We start from the raw sequence: 24,657 nt of genomic DNA, 5'->3' as shown, positions 1-24,657 counted from the left end.
ATCTCTGGAACCAGTGATGTCTTATTTTTCAAACTGAATAAAATACATTACTGTACCAGTTCTACATTTTAGTTGATTTCATTCCCAGAGTAAGGAAGAACTGCAGGATTTGTGACTACATGTAGGGTGGAGCTAGACTATCCAACCCTGGGTACACGAGATGATAGACTACCTTGAAAAACCATCTGGCGCCAATCAGAACAAAATCTACGAAGGGTGCCACAGAGCCGAAGTATTAAGGTATCCTCAATCATCGAAGTAGCCTTGGCTTCTTTAACCAGGGTTTTCCTACAGACGAATAAAATCAATTGGCGTTAGTCAGAGCAAAACAGTTAAGAGTACTATCGGGCAGAGATGGTCAGTGAGTAGTCTAGTCCAGGGGTGGGGAACCTTTTTTTAAGCGTATGTGCCAAAATCAGCCAAATCTTTGATACAAAATTTCCTCGCGTGCCAACAGAGTAACATAAATGATAGGCCTATATACGAGCACGGGCCCCCTTTACTTCCTGGGGCCCTAATATGCTGCTCAACGCAGCATGCGGTTACCAACGGCCATACAAAAGAAGTTGGAGATTTATTAGTTATTTTAAGGTGAGCCCTGGGTTTTGCGTGTCTGGATTTGGACGCGTGCTGCCCAACCCTGGACTAGTCTTTAGTCCCTTCAATTCGAGGGTCTTCTCCTGAATTGACTGAAATTGCACGGAAAGGAGGCCACCATCGGGAAGAGACAAATTATTGAGTCTTGATCTCATTATTATTCACGACTTACTATGGCTGCCTCCAGATGATGTTATTCAACCTAAGACAACCTCCCCCAACGAAAAGATTGGAAAAAAAAAATCGATTAACCATCTAATTACTATTCATTACGTTTGTCCTGGCTGCCTCCACCAGGCGACGTTACTCAGCCGAGGGAAACTCCAAACAACCCACTTCCCATACTTATGTATTGCTGTTCTTTGGCCCCCTGGAGAAGACCACACCAACACTGAATTTAATCGTTTCGCATCCACTACTTAACTACTACTTTTCTGTTTGTGCTCCTTTAGGAGGTTCATGATCCACAAGTTGTGAACCACTGGGTTAAACCTATCTATTGAATTTAATATTAATGACTCGATCTATTTATTCTGGTTACCGGCAAGCAATCGTATTCAGTCAATAGAAACGACCTTGCGCAATAAGAGGAATTAAGCCCCTGAGCTCAAAGCTCTACTACCAAATTTTTTTGTCAACGATAACAAACTCTTCTATTCTTGGGGAGAGTAACGCAACAGGTGGAGACAGAGATGGTAAAAGGAGATTTAAGGAGGATACCAGAGTGGATACAAAACTGATTCCAAATATCAAAAATAAATCATACGAAACTCGACTAAAACATATGAATCTGTTTTCCCTAATAAAGCGTAGACTCAGAGGTGACTTGATACAGGTCTTTCAGATTTTAAAGGGAATTGACATCAAAAGTGACAAATTTTTCACATTGAATGAGAATCAGACGAGAGACAATGGTCTCAAACTGTCCGGAAATAGGTTCAATTTGGAAGTAGGTAGAAACAACATTGCCAACCGTCTAGTTAATGAATGGAATAAACTTCCTGCACAGGTAGTGTAATGTAGTTCAGTTCGAAACTTTAAGAATCATTTAGATAAACACCTAAGCAAGATGCTGTAATGAATATAATTTATTTTATATTATTTTTTTTTTATTTGTCTATCTGATTTTCATTTATTATTAGTTATATGTCAATTTACTATTATTTACTATTTACCTGTTTATTATTTAACTATACCTATGAATTTGTTTATGTATTTTGTTATTTACATTATTATAGATTATTTATTAATTAATTATTATTATGATTTTTTTCGCATCCGACCTAGATATGGACCAAAAGGTCTCCTGTCGGCATGCTCCGCCTTTGTAATCCTTCTCAAAATATAAAAATGCTGAGTGATTCGATCTGTAGGGATATCACTAAAGTTCTTAAAATATAGCCTGCAATCAATACCCCACACAGTACCCTGCTCCTGAGATTGAATTAAAATGTTTACAGTTAGCCGGGGCTGATCGTGACAAAAATGGTTCCTTCGTCATGGGAACCCGTAATAAAATCACCTGGCAACACGAGATGCGACTTCAAGCTTGCCAATCCACCTCAGGACCTGTCTATCCAGTGACGGACGTGACATCCTTTTGGTGTGAAGAGTTATTTATCACCCAGGCGTCATCCTCGTCTGAGAAAAAGGAGGTTGAGCACGCGAGGCGAACATTTGGGTTCTCCACTACAGCCTGGCCGACTGACTCCCGTTGGCCACCTGTTAGCACTATCTATCACCACCACCTGTTGGTAACCTGGTGCCAGAAAAACCCAACCACCTGTTGATGGTTTCCCAATGCCAAGAAGTCAGTATTCCTGGCGCCAGAAAATCAAATCGCCAGCTGGACAACGCCGCTTAGCGTCAGCCACCACCACCACCACAAAAATAAGGAACGTTATCGTAACAAAGAAGTTAAGCTCAATTTAAGTTAGCACTTAGATTTTAAATCCTTCCTCTTTGAAAGAAATCCCACAGTGAGGACACTCAGATTTGTTTACGTCACTGAACGCTGAAAAAAAAAAAAAAAAAAAAAAAAAATCCACGGGGTATCACTGGTACAATTTTGAATCAATCTAGCAACTCTGAACCGGTGTAGTCTTCTCTGTATGCTTGCAGTTGGACTTTTCATGTATTTATTCATCTATCCATACATTTCTTATATTGTTATTCCTGAGCTTCTTTTTACTATAACCATCATCACCAGCAGCAGCAGCAGTAGTAGAAGTAGCAGTAATAGTAGTAGTAAAATATAAAAAGGTAGTCGACCGCAGTCATTGGCGAGAGGGGCAAATGAACTCTGAGAGACAGAGCCTAATTGTTTTCACCGCACAGTTCCATGAGGATGGAGGTCGTTGAAAAAAAAGTAGTAGTGGTAGCAGTAGTAGTAGTAGTAGCAACCGCAGTAGTAGCTGGGTGGTAGTAGTCATTTTCACTCATCATTACCACTGTCTATGACCGCTCAATGATACGTAATATATATATATATATATATATATATATATTTTTATATATATATACATACATAAATATATATATATATATATATATATATATATATATATATATATATATATATATATGTGTGCAAAGTAGACCACTTGGAAAAAGAAACTAACGAAGCAGAGCGCTTTCGTATATTACATCTTCACTAAAGACGTAATATACGAAAGCGCTCTACTTCGTTAGTTTCTTTTTCCAAGTGGTCTACTTTGCATAAGTAAACACACGTACCCGTGTTCTTATTAGCATATATACATATATATATATATAAATGTACACTGGAACTTTTAACAAACAACAGCATGACCACAACTATATCAGGTAGTCTGACAGATCCCTGAGACAAAATGTCGCCATTCCGTCAACAGTAAATCCCATCGAGGCCAGCCTAATCACTTTATCTCTCTTTTTATCGAAAATCATCACGCCCTAGAACCATATCACCATATAAAGGTCAATGATCAAGTTCCTTTCCTCCATACAATGATGATAGTCACTTTTCAAGATCCCGGTGCTAGTTCCCCCGTCTTCATAGACCGGCACCAATCACTCCCCCTTCTGATGTAAGTTATCTTCATATTATCATTGAACAAGATGAATCAGGTAGAACGAGAAGAGTGTGAATATTAGAGGCTGCTTTTCAACATCCCCAGAGTATATGAATCACCGAAAATTACCCGTGTAGCTAGTCAATGAGAAAAAGGAAAAACAAAACAAGAATGATCTATATGGAAGTTACTTGAGTATCTTGCTACCCGTAGAATCGAAGATATGAATGCTACCAGCTTCACAAGTATCACCGTACAAAGATTTCCAAACACCAACAATACTGGGCAAAATGATGAAAAAAGTGAATAAGCAATAAATAAATAAATAGATAAATAAATAAACGAATAAATAAATAAAATTAATCAATTAAAATAGCTTCATCTGACTGGTGCGGCAACGGATCGGTTGCAGACTTGAATGAATGCATAGTCGAAGCAGAGAATTTCCTGGCCGACACACTCAGACCAGGAATTCAACTATACAGAACACGAATAAAGTTGGGTTATTTCTTATACATCGATATATACACCGTTAACAACGCAACTGTACTACAAATCGCATAAAAGCGTCGTCATAGCAGATCATTTCTGGGTGGGAGAGGAAATCCTCATGAAGAGGCGTCGGAACTGGGCGAAGTAGCAGATTTTGCCGAGTTTGGAAGGACTGCTGCTCCATCATTGTACTGTTTTCTTCGTTGTTCACGCCGCAGTAAGGGTGACTTTCCTGGGGCCGGTCCTTTAGCCAGGTGAGTTTATGGGAGCAGGGGGGAGGGGCAATGCTTGCGGCACTTTTTCTAGTCCCTTCCCCATGTGGGGTGAACAGAGTGGATCCTAAAGAGGGCTGCTTAGTAATATATGATTATCGAGTGAAACTGCCCTCTTTTCCAGTACAGGGAGATTGTTGCGCCAACACGGAGTACAGTATGGATTGTGACTAAAGGCTTCTAGAGATCACCATCTATCCTCATCATCACGCACAATCGCCAGAGGACTGTTGGTTACAGAAACAATGAAATTATTGTTAAATAGTTGGACGAAAGTTTTGACACCTATTGGATACTTTATCAGTCTCAGTTTTTACCTCATAAATTCATCGATTTTCCTCGTGGAAGAGGAACCAAGGACTGCTGTCTTTATGGGGTTGGCACTGGCCCTCCAGACTGGGGCCAACGATATCTCTTTATCAACTTCAACTATAAAGAGTATTTCTTTCATTTGTTCACACATGGAGACCTGGCAACTGGCAACTACTCTCCTTTCTTCATACCACTTTCAACCGGTGACACAGAAACAGTTCCACAGTGATACGACCTAAATAGTCTAAATTTTCTGCCCAGAGAGATCTAAGGGAGGTACCAAGGACTGTAGCCAGCCACTGTGGGGCTGCGGATTTTACAGTTAGTAAAACTCGAGGGGATGGGGGGTGAGGAAGTATGTATGAGGAAAAAATTTGACGCAGACCAAAGGGATTTCTCCCCGTCTTCTCCTTTTCTGCAAGGGGGGACGAGAAGGGGGGGGGTCGCCGAATTTATGAAGCGGCCTTGCTGTGGATGTGCTGTGTCTTGCGACACTGCTTCTGACCCAGGGCAGTGTAAAGGATGCAGGGATAACCTGCAGGAGGTGCCAAGATAAGAGGGAGGGTGGAGGGGAGAGGAATATATAGGAAATGGAATGGGTGGGAGTGGTTTCTATGCCTTTTTCTTTTTGGCTACCCCCAAGTAGGAGGGAAAAGCCTTTTGTATTTGTATGTATGTAAAACTCGATGGGGACCAGAGGGGACCATGAGCAGATGGAGATGCAACAGTTAGTCCTCCTGCAGGTGTAAAGGTCTGGTTAAGGGTGTATTTCTTCAAGGTAATACATAAAGTGTTACATATGCAAACTACATTAAAATTATACTATCAACATTGCCCGTGTTTCGAGTCGTGGCGATTACGTTTATCTTGAATGATTTTGGTCGATAAAAGGGCCACAGAAGCGCATAAATTCGAAGAGGTAACGGACGACGACGCTAATGCGTGGGCGATTTCCCGCCAAAAGCATTGATGGGCGTATTTCCGCGGGTCCAGAAAAAGCTCAACTCTACATTATGACGTATTCCTGTTAATTATAATTCCAGCCATAAATGAATAAATAATCAAAGAAATTATTCCGATGGAAATGACGTGCTGATAAACATTCATTCTCTGGGTTTTATCAAATACCACTTAAAGTCAGGAAATCAGGTCGATACTCTTGGCATATATTAGCCAATATTCTCATGTATTTATTTATTCATATATTTGACATGAAAAGGAACAAGCAGCACAGGAGTCTTAGTCTCAGTTTATTCCAGCCTAGTTTTAGATCAACCTTTTCAAAGTCAGAAATAAACTCGGACCAAGACTTCATCGTTTCCTATTACCGCTCGCGTAAACCTGTCAGACTGCTTCAGCATTTATCTACGAGTATATATTCATCTATTAATATTTGTATGCGAAACTGCACCAGAACAAGAAAATAATTTGTCTGTTTATTATTATTTGCTTGATTTTCATTTATTATTAGTTATATGTCATTTTATTATTTACTATTTACCTGTTTGTTTATTATTCAACTATACCTATGCATTTATTTATGTATTTTATTTATTATTAACATTATTATAGTTTTTCATTTATTTATTTGTCATTATAATTTTTTCGCATCCGACCTAGGTATGGACCAAAAGGTCTCCTGTCGGCATGCTCCGCCTTTGTAATCCTTTGTAACTTCTGTTTTCCATTGTATATGTTGGGAACCAATTGCGTCAAAATCTTCTCTTCGGCATCAGCGTGTGGTCAAAGCGTTTATTTTAGCTACTGCCAATCGATTTTACTCATCTGCGATAGTTAGACCCATCCTTGACTTTGCGGTACAGTTTTGGTCTCCGTCCTACAGAATGGACAAAAATTCACTAGAATCAGTACAGAGAAGAATGACCAAAATGATACATGGACTCAGAAATTTGCCTTACGAAGAGAGGCTTAGGCACCTTAACTTACACTCTCTGGAAAGACGCAGAGTGTGGGGTGATCTAATAGAAGTGTTCAAGTAGATCAAGGGCTTTAACAAAGGATGATGCAAACAAGGTAATCATATTAAAACAACAGGGCAGGACTCACAGTGATGGTTACAAACTGGACAAATTTAGATTTAAAAAGGAAATAGGCAAGAATTGGTTTACTAATAGGGTGGTCAACGAAATGAATAAACTTAGTAATCATGTAGTAAGCGCTGAAACTATCAGTTGTTTTAAGGAACGATTAGATAACTTTATGGATGGGGATGACAGGTGGTGATGGATACGGAGCTGCCTAGTGTAGGCCTTATGGTATCTTGCAGTCTCCTTCATTCTTATGTTCTTATGTTCTTTCGCGAAGTTCCACGACACGATATTGTTTATTCTTACTGTCGCCAGGCAATTCTTATTGAGATGACAAGGGGATTTTATCTATTGCCACTTCAAAAGATTTTTATCAGTTATTTATAACCGAGGCTGGGACCTTGCACGCTGCCCGAAGGGCAACACAGTTAAAAGACAAAAATGTGTCCCCCCCCCCCCCCAGTGTAAGGGGATAAAAAACCTTTGGTATATGTATGTATGCTTATAACCGAGTTTCAGCGACTAGATAACCGCTGCCCCGCAGTAGTCAGCAACGGTCCTTGGACCCTCTCAATGATCCCTCTACAAACACTGGACTGCTCTGTCTGGACTATTACTATCGTTGTTGTTATTGCTATCATTATCATCATTATAATTATTATTGTTTGTAGTATTATTATCATCATTATTTATTATATTCTATTTTAATTTTTCCCCAACGGCTGGTAGTCACTAAGCACACATACACACACACACACACATACACACACGCACACATACACACACATACACACACACACACACACAGACCAAGTGAATACACACACACACCTAAGCCAACTCTATAAAAGAATCTAAGGTAAGGTTTGACAAATGAAGAAAAGGAGACAGGACCTCACGAGTATTACTCCCCCATACACTACAACTACGTAAACACAACCCCAAACACACACACTAACACAAATATATATCAAAAAAGGGACAATTTTCGAGTTAATGCAGGATTCGATCGCCCCATCCCAATTCCTCAATAGTTCCTGTCATCTAGAACTTCGCCAAGAACATCCTGCCTATTTACCGAAGTACCACTAAACTCGCTGGCTGAGCAGTTTAGGGGGGTCGTTACTTGCGGCGAAGGTCGAGAGGGATGGCGGTTCGAACCCTGGCATCGGTGAAGTAGAACCAATGGCATGGTTCATTAAATTCCACGCAACAAAATCCTCTGTGAGAGGCACCGTCCTAGCCTTCCGATAGCGGGGAGATTGTGACGTTAAACCATATAATCATTTTCACCCCAAAGCCCTATACAGGCCACTACGTCCAGTGGTACCATTATAGACGCCTGGTAGAGGATCCTAAGAAGACTTCTCCTTCAGATATTTCGTTTTTGTTAGTGGATTTGACTCTAAAGAACGCTTTATGATGTTCAAAACCCTTGGAGATGTCTTCTTAGGACACCCTATTCTAGGTTTCTACGATAGTATCTCCAACTCTCCTCCCTCCCGAAATCGCACCAAGTATCTCTTGATTTTGGATTTGGCTCCTTTCAAAACTTCACCGATTTCTTTAGTTCCCTGGCTAGGCTTCTTTAGTTCAATGACTTGGGTAATTATATCTATAACTAAATATTTTGTAGGGGCCATGGTAATGATACAGACCCTAGGGAAATGAAGAAAAGCAGTGTGAAAAAGGCACGGCAGTGTGGGAGCGACTGGCTGGGTTCTCCCTCACGTTCCACTCTGGTGGCTCAGCGTGACAGCTAGGCGTTGACAGACACATTGTATCTACATAATTTCACCTCAGAAAATGTCTTCCTATTTTCGTCATAAATATACGGCCGCAAGGGGGTAGGCGCCGCATACTTTTGACGAGTATTGTCCACACACACACACACACACACACACACACATTCACAAATCTAGCAAATGAAGAAAAGCAAAAGTATCTACTACCCCTTCAAGGACTCAATGCACCATGGATGACATAACGCGTTGTGCGCCCAAGGGCAAAACTACGAAAACAATTAAAGAACTCTCCAAATCCAAGGCTCTAAGTCTTACCGGCAATGTAGATAAGATTTTTCAACTCAGATGGATTAAACGAACATCTCGCGATAAAAACGTCCAAATTAACGCTATCTACACTCATGATCACAGCCAGCAGAAAAAACAAAAGCACACCAGCAAACCGTTCGACGAAAATACACACGTACGCATCCACACACACATCACAGGTTGGAACCGTACGTGGATTTGAAGGTGGGTATGATGAATTGGCGAGTAAAGGGCCCATCACAAGGGCAATTTTTGCACGAACTCAACGCGTTCCGTTGCGTTGTGAGTGCATTATGCTTAACCAAACGTGGACTTCGTTACGCATAGGCTTCAGGCGATGCTATTCAGGTTTTAATTAGGCTATTTATTGATATACACTTGAAATAATTCGTAAAATTGTGTTTAATTCTTATGCGTGGCTGACAAAATGAGAACTGATTTTACATGTTTAAATAGTAAAATAAACATTCGAAATGGGCGATATTGAGATCGGAAATAAACATATTTTGGAGAAATTATTCTTTCTTATAACTTATCAATAATTTTCTTAATAAGAATTTTTTTTTTTTACATTCATTTTCACCTTGAACGTTGGATAGTAGGAAAATAAGAGTAAATTCACCATGCCCATACAGTGAAATGCCGAATTACAATTTCATAGGAGTGCGTGCAATTCCTCTGTGAGATACAAAAGACAAGAATTATCCAAAGAAACTCGTTCTTGGGACAATATACCACATTTGACGCTAATCTTAATTTTCTTATGCCACTTAACTTGACCATAACCTATTCACCTAACCTAACCGGGATTCTATTAAGCCACCTTACCTTTCTTTGACACCAGTGAGCCACCTAACCACCTACTGTAGACCCTATTAACCTCTCTATTACCTTATTTATTTATGTATTTATTTTATTCATATGTTTATCTTGTTTTATTTTTAGGCAGGCACTCTGTATTACGATAACAACTCAGGCCCTTGGCCATTAGTGTCTGCTGCTGTCTTGTGTATATGAAGGTTGACATATCGAAGAGTGTGTTGTGTCTACCAGCTGATCACAAAAAACAATGGGACTCCATTTGTAAACACACAAACTTGCTGACGGAATGGTTAAGCGTATCCTGTACAGTGCAATTAGTTACAGCTCATGCAAAACGTGCCTGTGTAATATCGTCTTACGAGACAGTGCCACACGCCAGCGTTGCTCCTTTTTTGTATACTATAGTGTAATTATATTAGGTAAACGCACACACACACACACAAAACCTCGTGGCGCAGTGGTTCCCGCCTGCCACTACGGCGGTCCGGTTTCGAATCCCGCCCAGGGCTGAAATAATTTCAATATCGCTGCGCTGCGGGATGTTACTCCAACTCTCGTGGCGGGGAACTGGGTGTGTGCGTGTAGGGTCACAACAGTACCCATAGATCGGTCATATATGAGCGCAGAGCTCTCTTCCGGGAGGGTAATAACTGTCGATCATGAGTCCAACACGTGATCCAAGACCAAGGTGAATCTCACACACACACAGTAATTATAGGAAATAATTGGCACATTACAAAAACCCTGAAGTATTACGGGATACCTACGTTAACCGTATTTTGACCAACAAAACTACGAGCACGAAACCAATTATGGATTCCCAAAATCCAGGGCTCCAAATCTTAGCAGCATTTTAGATAGGAACAGTATCGTATTACCGGAGGATTACAATCCCCTGATAAAGACATTCAAATTAACGCTATCTAAAATCTACATCATCCCGCCATCAAAAATCAAAGCGTTACCATGACTGTCTGAAGAAAACATGCATACGCACACACTACACACACACATACATATGATATATACAGTATGTGTGTGTGTGGATACATACATGTATATGTACATATATGTGTGTATATATATATATATATATATATATATATATATATATATATATATATATATATATGCATGCGTACATATACCAAAGGCTTTTTTCCCTTACAAGGGAGGCAGCCAAAAACAATGGCATATAAATCACTCCCACCCATTCCATCCCCACATACTCCACTCCCATTCACTTCCTCCCTCTCTCTTATACATACATATATATATATACATATTTATATATATATGTATATATATATATATATGTATATATATATATATATATGTATATATATATATATATATATATATATATATGAAGGCATTGTTAAAATCGACAGCGTTAGTGAGGTTGTTTATCTTCTTGTGAGTATTCTCCAGTTTTCTAACCAATATTCTGCCATTTGGAGGGTGGGCATAGACCATGTTGCCAAAATGATTCATTTATTTCAACGTTTCGTCTAACAAAGAGACATCTTCAGGAAATTCTGTAACATAGATAATAATGACGTACAGAAATAAAGATAACGGTCCCCATCAGCCCATGTATAGTGTTAATTTGTGTGAATTTGCGCATTTATTGATATTTATTTCTATATTTGTATAATTGTTTAGATTTACATGTTGTTTTCTTTATTTCTGTACGTCATTATTATCTATGTTACAGAATTTCCTGAAGATGTCTCTTTGTTAGACGAAACGTTGAAATAAATTAATCATTTTGGCAACTTGGTCTATGCCCACCCTCCAAATGGCAGAATATTGGTTAGAAAACTGGAGAATACTCACAAGAAGATCAACAACCTCACTAACGCTGTCGATTTTAACAATGCATGCATACAAGAGAATCTGCTCCCCAGATATTCAAATATATATATATATATATATATATATATATATATATATATGTACATATATATATATGTTTATATAAATATGTATATATATATGTATATACATATATATATATGATGAATGGTTTAGACCAGGGGTTTCCAAAGTGGTCGATGAGACCATCCAAGGGGTCGAATAAATAGCCAAGGGGTCGAAAGGGGGTCAGAAGATTGCTAGGGGGTCGATGAGACCATCCAAGGGGTCGAGAGGGGGTCAGTAGATTGCTAGGGGGGGGGGGCGAAAGGGGTAAATTACTATGGGGTCAAAAGGCAGTCTTTAAACTTAAATGGGTTAGCATGAAATTATCCTGTTCTCTTCCCGTACTGAAAGAGTGAGAACAATCAACCAACCAATATATAAACTTAAAGAAAAACCATGTCAGTTCACTCTGAGTCGAAAATCCTCCCATTCTGTGTATGTAGGGAGAATCTCACATACACACAACCACATCGTGAATGAACATCAAGATGACGAGCTTGTGTAATATTATTGGTTTGAATATTACTTATAGTAATATAAAAAAGAATATATAATATCACTCCTAAAGCTATTGGTAAATCATATTTATTTTTAAAAACTTATGTTTATGTATATGTGAAAGTGTCTGTATCATTATTGGAACGCCTTCGCCTTGATGAATGTTGCCATTTGGCCCTTTTATAACGGATCAAAAAATAAATAAATTGATAAATAAATAAAAATAAACGAATAGAATAAGTAAAATCCACAAACACGAAAACTGTGACTATGGTACTTTAGAATTACCACAAGTGATTTATGAGACCAAACAAGAACTACAGTAAAGAATTAAAACAATAATATCAACAACAAAAATTATAACAATCACAATGATGATAGTAACACTATTGATAACTAAAATTATGATAATAATAATAATAATAATGATAATAATAATAATAATGATAATAACAACTATAATAATAGTAATAATGATAATAACAACTATAATAATAATAATAATAACAATAATAATAATAATAGCATTAATAACAATAACACCAATACTAATAATAAACCGACATAATTCGTGAATTAATAGTTTGGGGGTCTATAGAAAACCTTAAACTTTACTAGGGGGTCGATGAGATGAAAAGTTTGGGAACCCCTGGTTTACACAGATGAGTGTGTGGGTGGAGGAAGAATAAGCGGAGATGGGCTGGAACTCCTTTATTTCTTATACGTTTCGACCGACTCGGTCTTCTTCAATAAGCTGTCTACAAAATGCTTGAACCTTACAATTATACACTCGAAGACGGGGACACGGACAGGTCATCCCTCTGGCTGGCTGTGGATTCCCATTCCCATACCATGTATGTGTTTCCCAATCGTATTTATTATCAATTTACTTGCTGCCTTCGATAAACAAACGAAACCTTCCCTGTCACCGATATTTTCATAAGAATTAATATGGGCAGCTTCAACAGTCTTCCTCATGTCTCTTTTTAATCCCGTGTGTAGGACCTCGACCCCATCCCTGTGGGGCAAATGTCCAGATTGGTCAGCGTGTTGAACGAGTGAGTTAGACGTCATGTGTAACCTCAAGTCTCGCTTGTGCTCGGCTATGCGTTTCTCGACGTCTCGACCTGACTCGCCGAAATATGAGGAGGTGCACCTACTGCAAGGAATGCGATAAATGGTACTGAGGACGTTATGGGGCAGTCCCTTTATATTCTTGGTCTTGACAATTTTTCCTATATTAGAATTGGAAGTCCTTGCTATTTTCACACACACACACACACACTTTCCCAAGAAATCTCTCTATGACTTCGGTTTTCCTAGAGTTAGGAACCGAAATATATTGTATTGTATTACTCTCGGACAATTGGACATTTGGTCTCATGAAGATGTTCCTACCCAAAAATCCTCCCTTTCATCTACGCTCCTCTCACTACCAGGACCATACGCACTTACAAAAACCCACATCTCCCTTCCCAGCTTCACCTTCATCCACATCAACCTTGAAGAAACCTCCTTCCACTCCACTACACGCTTACCTATCTCTTCACTTACTAGTATAGCCACCCCTTCTCTCCCTCGTCCCCTCTTCACTCCTGAGAACCTCCCAGCTACACTCCCAAACTCACACTCGCCCCTCCCTTTCAATTTAGTTTCACTCAAAGCCAGCACATCCATCTTTCTTCTCACAAACATACTGCCTATCTCTTCCCTTTTACTCTCATCTGTACCACATCTACACACAATAAAAGACTCAAACCTTAGGGTACCGGTTGGAAAACTTCCAGACCCTCTATTGGAAAGCAACGAGGGATTTGTTAAAATAATCCAACGATTTTTCTTGAGATGCCAGAATATCAAGTATGATTCATGCAATATATTTCACGCTTGATGGTGTAACCTTCTTTCAACTGCCAAAACAATGTAGAAAACAAATAAGTAATAAATTCCGCCACGCAAACCATTGTGTAATCACGATAGTGAACTGCAGGACGAGAGTAATAGGCGGCTTTAGAGTTGAAGAGGCCTCACTGCCCAAGTAACTGATAATACTGCATAATTATAGAAAACGTTAAATACCAGTTCTTGCGTGTGATGTAAAGTGTGATGTGAGTGGGTCTGCTGCATAGTCATGGAAGGTATTCACAGCTCATTTATGTGACCGGAAGAGTGATGTGAATATGTGCAGGTGTGTTTTGACTTCACCACCTCCCCAACCACCACCCTTCCTGATAAGGAGCATTAGTATTTTCAAAGATTCCATACTTTCTATGTCGGGTGGCACCTTTATTGACTGACTACAGCAAGGCTATTCTATTCGTCATTAGAGTATGTTATCATTGGCAATAGGGCTAGAGGGTCATTTGAATAACTATAATACTTTGTATTAACATATCTCCGTCATCGTATTTCATTATCACCAAAGCGTCCGTGACGCCAATTGTCCTTACAGTTACTATTTGGACACTGGCTACCTCCACGTCACATTCCGTCGGCCTTCGATCTGCGTCGAAGGTTATGGCAGCTTGGAGGTTATCAGAGGATGCCACATTGGATACAAAAGAATTTTTAGAAGATTCGTTACACCAGGGAATATTGGTTATATCTTGCCATCACGCCCTCAATGCCTTGGCTTCCCAAGCACTCGCCTTCGTATATATTTTTCTCTAAACTATCCTCTATTCAGAACGCAGCCAAATGCAGGAATTGTATTACTAAACACGGTTTGGCAATACCAATCATTCCCTTCCCTGCGCAATTTGTCAACAAGTCGTCTCGGTTTCTCGGAGGAAACCTGATCTACATATTCAAAGACCAACTTCACAAACTACCACATCGGCAAGACTGTGTACACACTTTCACGTATACAAAGCGATTCGTTTTGCAAATTCTAAACAGCATAAGCATAAACGCATACCCGATATATATGCAACAGGGCACAATCGTGATAATGGGACCTTTCGCAGTCAGGCTCGTAGATTCCTATTAGCGCTAGAATTTTCAATTGTCTCGGATTTCACGAGGCAAAGGGGTGACTTAGCTAATTTGGAAACCGATATTAAAAAAAAAAAAAAAAAGATACGACATAAATTGCTGCATATATTTATTTAAGATTAAAAACATGACTCTTAATGTTATAATTTTTACTTACTGGTGTTTGATAAGGCTTTGTTAACTTAATTATAAGGTAAAATAAAAAATAGGTAATTATTTTTACTGAAGTATGAGCAGTAAAAATAAGAGGATGTTGATTTCGGTTTGTGCATTTTATCTGAGTGTTGAAAAATAATGGATATCACTGTCACGTCCTGTATTTGAAAATAATCAGAGATCAAAAATAACAACAGTGGTGGCGGACGTACGAAGTGAACGACGTTTGTGTAAAGAATAGCCTCTTAGATCTGCTGGGAGCTATTTTCAAACAAATATGACTAATTTTACGTGTGTCGTGGCAGACTGCACGTCAGATTCAAGAAAAATTAAGAGAAAGACAAATGTTAATCGTACTGAAAAATTAAGTCTTCGATGCAAAATTATATTTTCGATACATTACATGGATTTGCCTATTGCTTGGTGCATTCAAATGAAAGTATATATCAGTATACGTCCATTGAAGTCGGTAGAAAATGACAAATTGCTTGGCTTGCTACAATTATAGGCTGTTTTACGAATATCATCTGTAATTATAAATAGAGGCTCAAACAATGCTATATGCCGTTTGCAATCATGAAATTAATTGACTTAAATTTCAGACACAATATTGTACAACGATACACCTCTGTAAGCTTATAAAAGTTGCCCAAAAAGTATTTATTTTCCGGCAAGAATTACAAAATCTGGCGGTGTCTGGTATCAAATCGCTCACTGCGAAAGGTCCCATTCTATGTAACCTTTGCTAGTCCTAACGGCGCAACAGTTCTAAAACAACAACAACAATAATAATAATAATAATAATAATAATAATAATAATAATAATAATAGTAATAATAATAATAATAATAATAATAACAATAATAATAACAATAATAATAATAATAATAATAATAATAACAATAATAATAATAACAATAATAATAATAACCCCCTACAAAACTGAACAAGACAAAAGTCTTTCTAATGGAGGTGTCAGCTACTCAAAGGTTTCCTAACCTCCTATGGTACTTTGACTAAATCTCATTGGTTTACAAACTACCAATGTGCATATGAAGAGTTCGGTTAAAAGATGTCGAGTTCTAAAAAGAAAAACTACGTTACAAGCTCAACAATGCAATTGTCGTTGTGCACAGGAAGTTTTGCATAACGAATGCGGACGTGTGTATGTGTGTATATATATATATATATATATATATATATATCTATATATATATATATATATATATATATATAATAATGAATTCAACAAAGTAAGGCAAAATATACAAAGTGGCTACCATGTGTGGACCACGAAGATGATTGAAATAGCCTGAAGAGATGAATTTACCGGGACTGGAAATAACCTATGTGCTCTCTCCCTCTCTCCTTGGATTTGCATTCACAATCATAGCACTTTCTGCAAAATATTTGGATTCCCCAAACACACAAGAAAATGATTCATTTAACTAAATACTTAATGTACCGATACCTTTCCGAAGAAACAGTAACTCATAAAATCATTCCACCCACCTTTTTACGACAGCCATGTCAAACGACACCACGGCGTATCCCGACGCCCAAGATCAAAATCTATACTTCGAGTCGATCACACCACTTTCTTTTATCTTCACCGAAGACGACGACGAAGCAACTGCAGGTCGTGGGGCCGCACCAGGGTTTGAACCATCAGCCGCCGTATGGGAGCAAGGCGCGACGATAACTTTATCTATTGTCTGGATTTTGATTAAAATTATCGAGACATTTCCCTTAGCCCGAAGACATTATCTTCTACACAATAGTCTATCTGCGATAAAGTGGATAAAAAAAATCGAAGATCACGGAGCCAAGTACGCCAACCTTGAGATGTGTTATGAAAGATGTTGTGGATCTTGGCTCAAACCACCTGCTGTCAAGAGCTACGCCATAATGAAGCTGGAAAATGGGTTGTGCTGCGTTATCATTGATGATACCGTCTATGATAGAGAACAAAACCAAAACATAGCTTGAAATAAGGCAACCACAGGTGCAAAGAGGTTAAAGATCTATCATACACGAGGACAGATGTGTGTGTGTGTGTGTGTGATTGTGTGTGTGTGTGATTGTGTGTGTGTGTGCGCACTTTGAGTTACGCAGTCAGCTACTGCATCCTGTCTCTAAATTCAAGACTATATCTTGGGTCGCTTTGAAACTGTCGTTTGTATGTTTGTCAGGAAGCGCTGGTGAGGCTCGGTCGCTTATTCTCCGATTACCATAACTAGTTTTCAATTCATGTATAGTTCCATCTTATATTCTATCACCCCTTGTGCTATTCCTGTAGTTTACACATTTGTATATAAAACTATAATTATTCACATTCTTCATTCAGTTTTCCTACAAATATCACACCTAGTTTTACATTCAGGTGTGGGTCCTGCTGTGTTAAATCAGTTCCTAAGCTCTTCCTGGAGTTTACACACAAAAAAGTGGAAAAACTGTACTTTCACACCTTCCAGAAATGTAACCCTTTTAAATTATTTTACCCACAGTCGATAATCTCCTGTTCCAAATCAAGAGAGCTTCGTCAACTTTGCCCATGCCCCTCGGTGACCATAACACTGCAATCAAGTCCCCTCTCTCTTCTACCCTTCAACGTTGGTTGGGCTTATGCATATAGTCTCTCCTTTGTACGACTTATCACTTTACAAGGATAGGAATCCTTTTGGTTGTTGTTCTTTGTATTCTCTCGATCTTCCTCATACCTTTCACTTTGTGAGGGGACCATCACACTGCTGCATATTCCAATCTTGGGCGGATTAGTGCTGCGTGTGCGCGTGTATTTACCTAATTGAATAATATACAGGAAAAGAGCAGCACTCTTTAAGTCCCGTCTCCTACTATCTAATTTCTCATACCTAGTTTCATGCTGTGTGTGTGTGTGTGTGTGTGTGTGTGTGTGTGTGTGTGTGTGTGAGAGAGAGAGAGAGAGAGAGAGAGAGAGTGTAAGAGTGAGTGTGTCATTCACCACAATCTTTGATCACGTTTGACTCGTGATTGACAGCTATTACCCTCCCAGATAAGAGCTCACAGCTCATACATAGTCCAATCTATGGGTAATGTTGCAACCTTATACACACACAACTCTTTGCTCACCCACTTTTGATTCTTCTAAACGGTGCGACTGCATCGTCGAATAGTATGTATTTACTTAGTTGTATTTTACGGGAAGGGGAGCTATGTTCGTGGTGTCCCATCTTAATATTTCATTTTGTCTAGCCTGTTCTTAAATTCGTGTATGGATTTTGCACACACCACATTTTCATCCAACTTGTTCCATACGTCTATTATCCTGTAGGGAAAGCTGTTTTTTCCAGGTTTCTTCTATAATTGTCTTTTTTTATTTTCTTTCCGTGTTCTCTTATATTTCTTCCATCCCATTTTATTAGATTCTCTCTATCAATAATTTCCATGCCTCTCATGATTTTATAGTTATCAAGTTTTCTCCCTCTCTTTTCTTTGCTCTAATGTTTGTAGCTCAAGTTTTGTCAACCTCTCATCATATGGTAATTCTGATAGCGTTGGTGCCAACTTCGTAATTGGTCTTTGTATTCTTTCAAGTTTTGTTATAATTTTTTTGTACATGGTGACCACGTCGTCGTCGCATACTCTAACTTTGGTCTTATCAAAGTTACTAGTATTTTCTTCACCATTTCTTCATCCAGGTATTTAAATGCCACTTTGATTGTTCTAATTAGATTATAAGTTTCTCCAATTTTTTTTTTTTATATGTTTCTCAGGGGACATATTATTCATGATAATGACTCCTAGGTCCTTCTCATTTTCTACTTTTTTAATTTCTTCTCCCAATTTATATGATCCCACAACTCTTTTTTTGCTTTTTCCAAATTCCATTATACTAGTTCTTAATATTGAGTTCCATCTCCCACTTCCTACTCCATTCCCATACTTTATTGAGATCACTCTGTAGCGACTCACTATCTTCTAGTGTTCACTTTATTCAACAATTTTGTATCATCCGGAAAGAAGCTCATATAACTTTCAATTCCTTTATCCATATAATTAATATATACAGCAAACATTATTGTGGCCAGAACTGTTCCTTGTGGAACTCCACTAATCACTTCATCCCAGAGTGTTTGTCTCTTATCACCACTCTCATTTTTCTTTCATGCAAGAAGTCTTCCATCCACTTCAGCAGTTTGCACTGTATTCCTTCTGCAGTTTCCAATTTCTTTAGCAATTTCTTATGTGGCACCTTATCAAAAGCTTTTTTCAGGTCTAGAAATGCACAATCAGCTCATTCATTTCTTTCTTGCATTACATCTATTAGCCTTGGATAGAAACACATTAAGTTTGTGACGCATAATCGTCCTTGTCTAAATCCAAATTGTCTTGTATTCAGTAAGTTTTTTTTTTTTTTTCAAATGCCTTACCCATCTACTTTTGATAATTCTTGCACAAATTTTAGCTATCGTACTTGTAAGAGAGACCGGTTTGTAGTTAGTAGGGTCTTCCTTGTTTCCCCCTCTATATATTGGTACTATATTTGCTCTTTTCTGACCTTCTGGAACTTTTCCTTCTTTCAATGAACTGCTTATTACACTACGTATTTTGTTAGTTCATTCCTGCATTCTCTCAAAATCCAGATTGCCATTTCATCAGGTCCATGCGATTTTCTGACATCGAGATTACTGATGTGATTCATTATTCCATTCCTTGATACTTCTATCTCTTTCATAGGAAAGACTTTCTCCTCCCACTCGATATCTCTAGGTTGTATGTTCTCCCTCATAAACACAGATTTAAAATACTTGGTCATAATTTCTGCCATTTCTATTTCCTCTGTGCATTCAACTCCTCCTTTTCGTAGTTTCTCTAATTCTTGTTTGTTTTTTTCAGTTTGTTGTTTACAAATCTGTAAAATAGTTTTGGTTGATCTTTATATTTTTCTATGACATCTTTTTCGTATTTTCTATTTTCTGCTCACCACACTTGTACGTATTCATTTCTATAATTAGTATATATTTTCCATTTTTCAGGTCTTTTGTCTTTTTTCCATTTTATCCAAGTTTTATCTCTTGTCTTTTAACTCCCTACATATTTTGTTGTACCAACACTTTACATATCCTTTTTCTTGTTTTTATCTTGGAACATACTTTTCCATTCCTTTATAAATTTTGTCAAAATATTCCATTTCTCTTCTACTTTTGTTTCCTCCTTGTGTATCCTTTCCCAGTCTGCTTTTTTTAAATAATTATCTTATTTGATCAAAATTTGTTTTTCCATACATCCATCTTCCCTTTCCATATTGTTATTTTTCCCATGTATTTTTCCTCATTTAGTTCCAATTCAATATGTGGTCACTTTTACTTATTGGCATCTTATATTCAATCTTGTCCACTATTTCGGGTTCTGATGTGATTATTAGGTCCAGTCTCGATGGTTCTTTCTCATTTCTATACCTAGTATTCTCTTGTATCCATTGCGCCATTTTATGTTCTATAATCATATCAAGTAGTACATTTCCCCATAGGTCGTCTCCACCCTTTACTGTCATTTCTTCCCAGCAGATTTCTTTACAATTATAATCACCCATTATAACTATTCTTCCTCCATATACCATTATCATATTTAGTGTTATCCTTGTGTCTTCTAACATTTTTTGTATTCTCTCTCTTCCCACGCAGCCGTTTTAGGAGGCACAAAATTTACTACAAGCTTCCTACTCTTCCCATTCCTGTCCTCCACTTCCATCATAATCATCTCTATTCTATTCTTTCCATATGTGACATTCCTCACATTTATATCCTTCTTAGTCAGGAACATAACTCCACCCCTTTGTTTTACCTCTATTTCTAATCCAATAATTATATGCACCATATCCTTCACTGTTGGGTGGTAGTGGACCTTTCAATTTTGTCTCTACAATTCCCATTATGCCCAGTTCTTTTTCCTTCAGGTACTCATTCAGTTCGTTCAAGCCTGTTATTAAGCCATCTATGTTTGTGTAAGACTTTTTTTTCTGCTACTTCCATTGTGTTTTCTGTTTCCTTTCCGTTTTTCTCTGCTATGAACCATTTCCTCACTTTCATATTCACTACTCTCCAATAGAATTTTTTTTTTCTGACTCTGTTCTTTTCTCGTTTTTTTTTTTTTTGCTTCTAGTTTTTTTGTTTTCTCATCCTATATTTCCTCTTTATTCTTTTCTCTTTTTATCCATACCTGTTTGTATTGATCACTGTCAGCTGGTTTCTCTACTGTCGTTTGTGATCTGAATTTGATCTTAATTGGTGTAGTCTTTTCTGTATTGTATTTCCCTATTCCATATATTTCTTCAATTTCTTTCCGTGTTTCTTGTCCATCCTCTTGAATTACTTCTAATATTTTGTTTACCTTTTCCTTCTCCTCTTTTACTCATGTGGTCCTATTTGGATTATGCTTATCTTCCATCCCTAATATAATTATACATTTCCTTTTGTCCACTAAGTCTCTTACTATATTCTCCTTCTCTCTCATCACTTTAATAACTGTGTCCTTAGTTTGTTCTTTCATCTGTTGTGTCACTATATCTCTAAATACAATTTTGTTGTTCTCTTGGACTTTTCTCCAACCCTGTGCTTCTTTTGCTATGGACTCTTTACTCTTCTTCTTTAATTCCTCATTCTCATCTTTTACTTCTTTTAACTGTCTTTTTAATTCTTCTATTTCTTTAGTTAGGTTTTGATTCTCCTTCTTTAGTTCTTCCAGTTTATCAACTCTTTGGGTAACTGGTGTTAATTGCTTAAACCTAACTTCTCATGCTTCGTGTTTTTTTTTTCTTTAGTTTCTCCTCTAGATTTACTAGTCATTAAATCCATAAAAGCAGTTATCTTCTCTTTCCATTGAGCTTCTATTATCTATATTTCTGCTTTTGACACCTCTGTTTCCTTGTTCTCCCTCGTCTGTGTGTTCTGCACTCCTTTTGCTTACATCCCTTCTAACATACGGGGCCCGTTCGTCCCCTTCCTCATTTCCTTCCATTTTCCTCAGTAATCCCTCTCTTTCTCCTTTTTCTTCACCTTCCCACTAGACCACGAGCTTTCCCCTTCCCTAATACAACAAAGGTACTCGTTGTTGAGATCGATGAAACTTGAATTTTCTCCTGGAGTCCCAAACTTAGCTGTTACTTCGACCGACATGTGCGCGTGCGCAGGTGTGTATGTGCGTGCGTACGTGTATGTATGTATGTATGTATGTGTAGTTACGTACGTGTATGTATGTATGTGTAGTTGCGCGAGCGCGTGCGTGCGTAGAGAGAGAGAGAGAGAGAGAGAGAGAGAGAGAGAGAGAGAGAGAGAGAGAGAGAGAGAGAGAGAGAGAGAGAGAGAGAGAGAGAGAGAGAGAGAGGACCCGACAGAGTTTTCCTCAGAGGCGTTGGAGACCTCACGTCATGAGACTCATAGCTGCCACCAGGCGTTTTTACTCAAGGAAAAATCCCCGGCAACCTCTGGGTTGAAAATAATTTCCGATAACCCTTTCACTACCGAGGCCGACTTATATCGTTCTACCTGCCGCCAGACGATTTTATTCAGCCGATTTTGTGAAGTCTCGGTCACACTAGCTTCTGAAATCGCTGGATCCAGTGATACGATTTGATTGGCCAGCCATTTGCGTTAAACTAGGTACCGGTTCTGGCTGCTTTGAGCTCCCCGTACGAATGATTTCCCCTGGCGTTTAGTGCTAACGATAGCAGCAGACGAGCGGGAGGTATTACGAAACTATCGTTTAATAAAAATATATGCGACTAAACAAATATTAAACTTCTTTTTACGGACATTTAATAAATACAGAAAAAATGGTGTTCGGCCATACAAGAAAACGACCAAATATAAAATTTAATTTGATGGAAATATACTATTCAGTTTTCGTATTACCTTGGTGGTATGCAAGCAAAAAAAATAATGCTTCACGAGGCCGAAAACATGTCACATCAACTTCATTGGTCCCATGAGTCTATATAAAAGACTCGTAGAAAAAGGTCGTGAGCATGAAGTCCTTTGGAACATCAAAGATAAGGAGATAAGGCTTGTGTTATTGTTATGATCAGCTGATTCCGCTAGCGGACTTGGCGAGTGATGTGACCACTGATCTAGATATAACTGGATCACGGATCGGTGTCGAGATTATGAGGTCGGCGGCAGCCATGATGTTAGTACCAAAACAAAGTCACGCCACGCGATCACTGATCTGATACAGTTACAATTCTTGGCAGCTTTCGCTCCCATATACATATTCAACGATCATTTTACAATGCCAACTTGTGCTGCATTCAACTGCACCAACCGGAGAAAAGGTGGATGTGAGCAGTCCTTCCACTCGTAAGTAAATTAAGGTTTTATTACCCAAAACATCCCGATACCCATCAACAAATGATGCGGCCATCAGGAGCCATAAAATATTGCCCACCAACTCTTTTGTTAGGTGTTGTCATGTTAATGCTATGTATTTATTATCTGTAAGAAATAGATCTAGCAGCAACCCATTTGTCACGAATTTAATCGTGGCAATAGCAGGATACATATTTATCATTTAAAAATATCTTATAAGGCTCAAACGCTGTCTAGAGCTGTGTAGCTGTATAGAACCAGTTGTTCTTCCTGATTACATGTGTAGGCTTTTTCTATATTGTGAAGTGTGAGGAATTCATATTAGATGGGCTCAATTACTATTCGGGGCCCGTTAAAAAATTATGTAACGTTTTTTCTGGTGAAATTCGACACCCCCACCTCATGTAACATTGCGTAACACTGGGTCCACCAACTCCTTATCAACAATGGTTACACGAATCACGAGGTCCAAGCCAATCTTCGCAGAGTGATCGACAATTGGTATAAACAAACACGACCGACTACAGTAGGACACGAAGGGACCGCAATTAAGGTGTTCTACAAAGCTTGCATGTCTACCAAATACAAGGAGGATGAAAAGATTATAAAGAACATAATCTATAGAAATGTTGTCCCCAAAAAAGAAAGTGATAAATTGTCCTTCACAATCTTTTACAAAAGTAGAAAGACCTCTTCTCTACTTTTAAGGAACAACCCCGCTCCAGAACCCCAGGAGGTTCGTCAATCCCACGTAGTATATAAATACACATGCCCAGAGGAGGACTGCACGCCCCTTTCTGTCTACGTGGGAAGGACGACCACCACATTATCTAGAAGAATCACCATGCACTTGCAACACGGAGGACCCAAGCAACACCACTGGACCCAGCATCGACGCCACCTTGATAGGGAGACTATGGTAAAAAACACCGAAGTTGTGGCAAAAGAAGAGGACCCTCAGCGCTTGGCTATCTTGGAAGCCATATGGATAAAGGAGCTGCAACCTGCCATTAATAGGCAGGTAAATGATTTCGCCCTCCTCCCTAGCATGAAACCTGTTCGGAGGAGCCAGATGGACAATCCCAAGACAT

At 38.5% G+C, this 24,657-nt stretch overlaps 1 protein-coding gene across 3 annotated transcripts in view; it reads right to left on the bottom strand.

Annotated features, from left to right (window-relative positions):
• Window positions 1-24,657, bottom strand: part of LOC143036840 (equilibrative nucleoside transporter 1-like) — a 137,192-nt gene that overhangs the window by 91,631 nt on the left and 20,904 nt on the right. The window contains exon 1 of one of the 3 annotated variants that reach the window (XM_076204660.1): window positions 16,734-16,864. The exons of 1 other annotated variant lie outside the window; for it this stretch is intronic. In XM_076204660.1, the coding sequence (XP_076060775.1) occupies window positions 16,734-16,750 (17 nt within the window). In that variant the 5' untranslated portion in view covers window positions 16,751-16,864. Of the gene's footprint in view, window positions 1-2,119; window positions 2,209-16,733; window positions 16,865-24,657 lie in introns of those variants that run through there. One more of the 3 variants, XM_076204658.1, reaches the window with a different exon arrangement.

This window comes from Oratosquilla oratoria, chromosome 21 (genome assembly GCF_046742065.1).
Source record: "Oratosquilla oratoria isolate Oo_2021 chromosome 21, ASM4674206v1, whole genome shotgun sequence".
Lineage (NCBI taxonomy): Eukaryota > Metazoa > Arthropoda > Malacostraca > Stomatopoda > Squillidae > Oratosquilla > Oratosquilla oratoria.
Note: the sequence above shows the minus strand (reverse complement) of the source record. Positions and strands in the feature narration are given on the sequence as shown.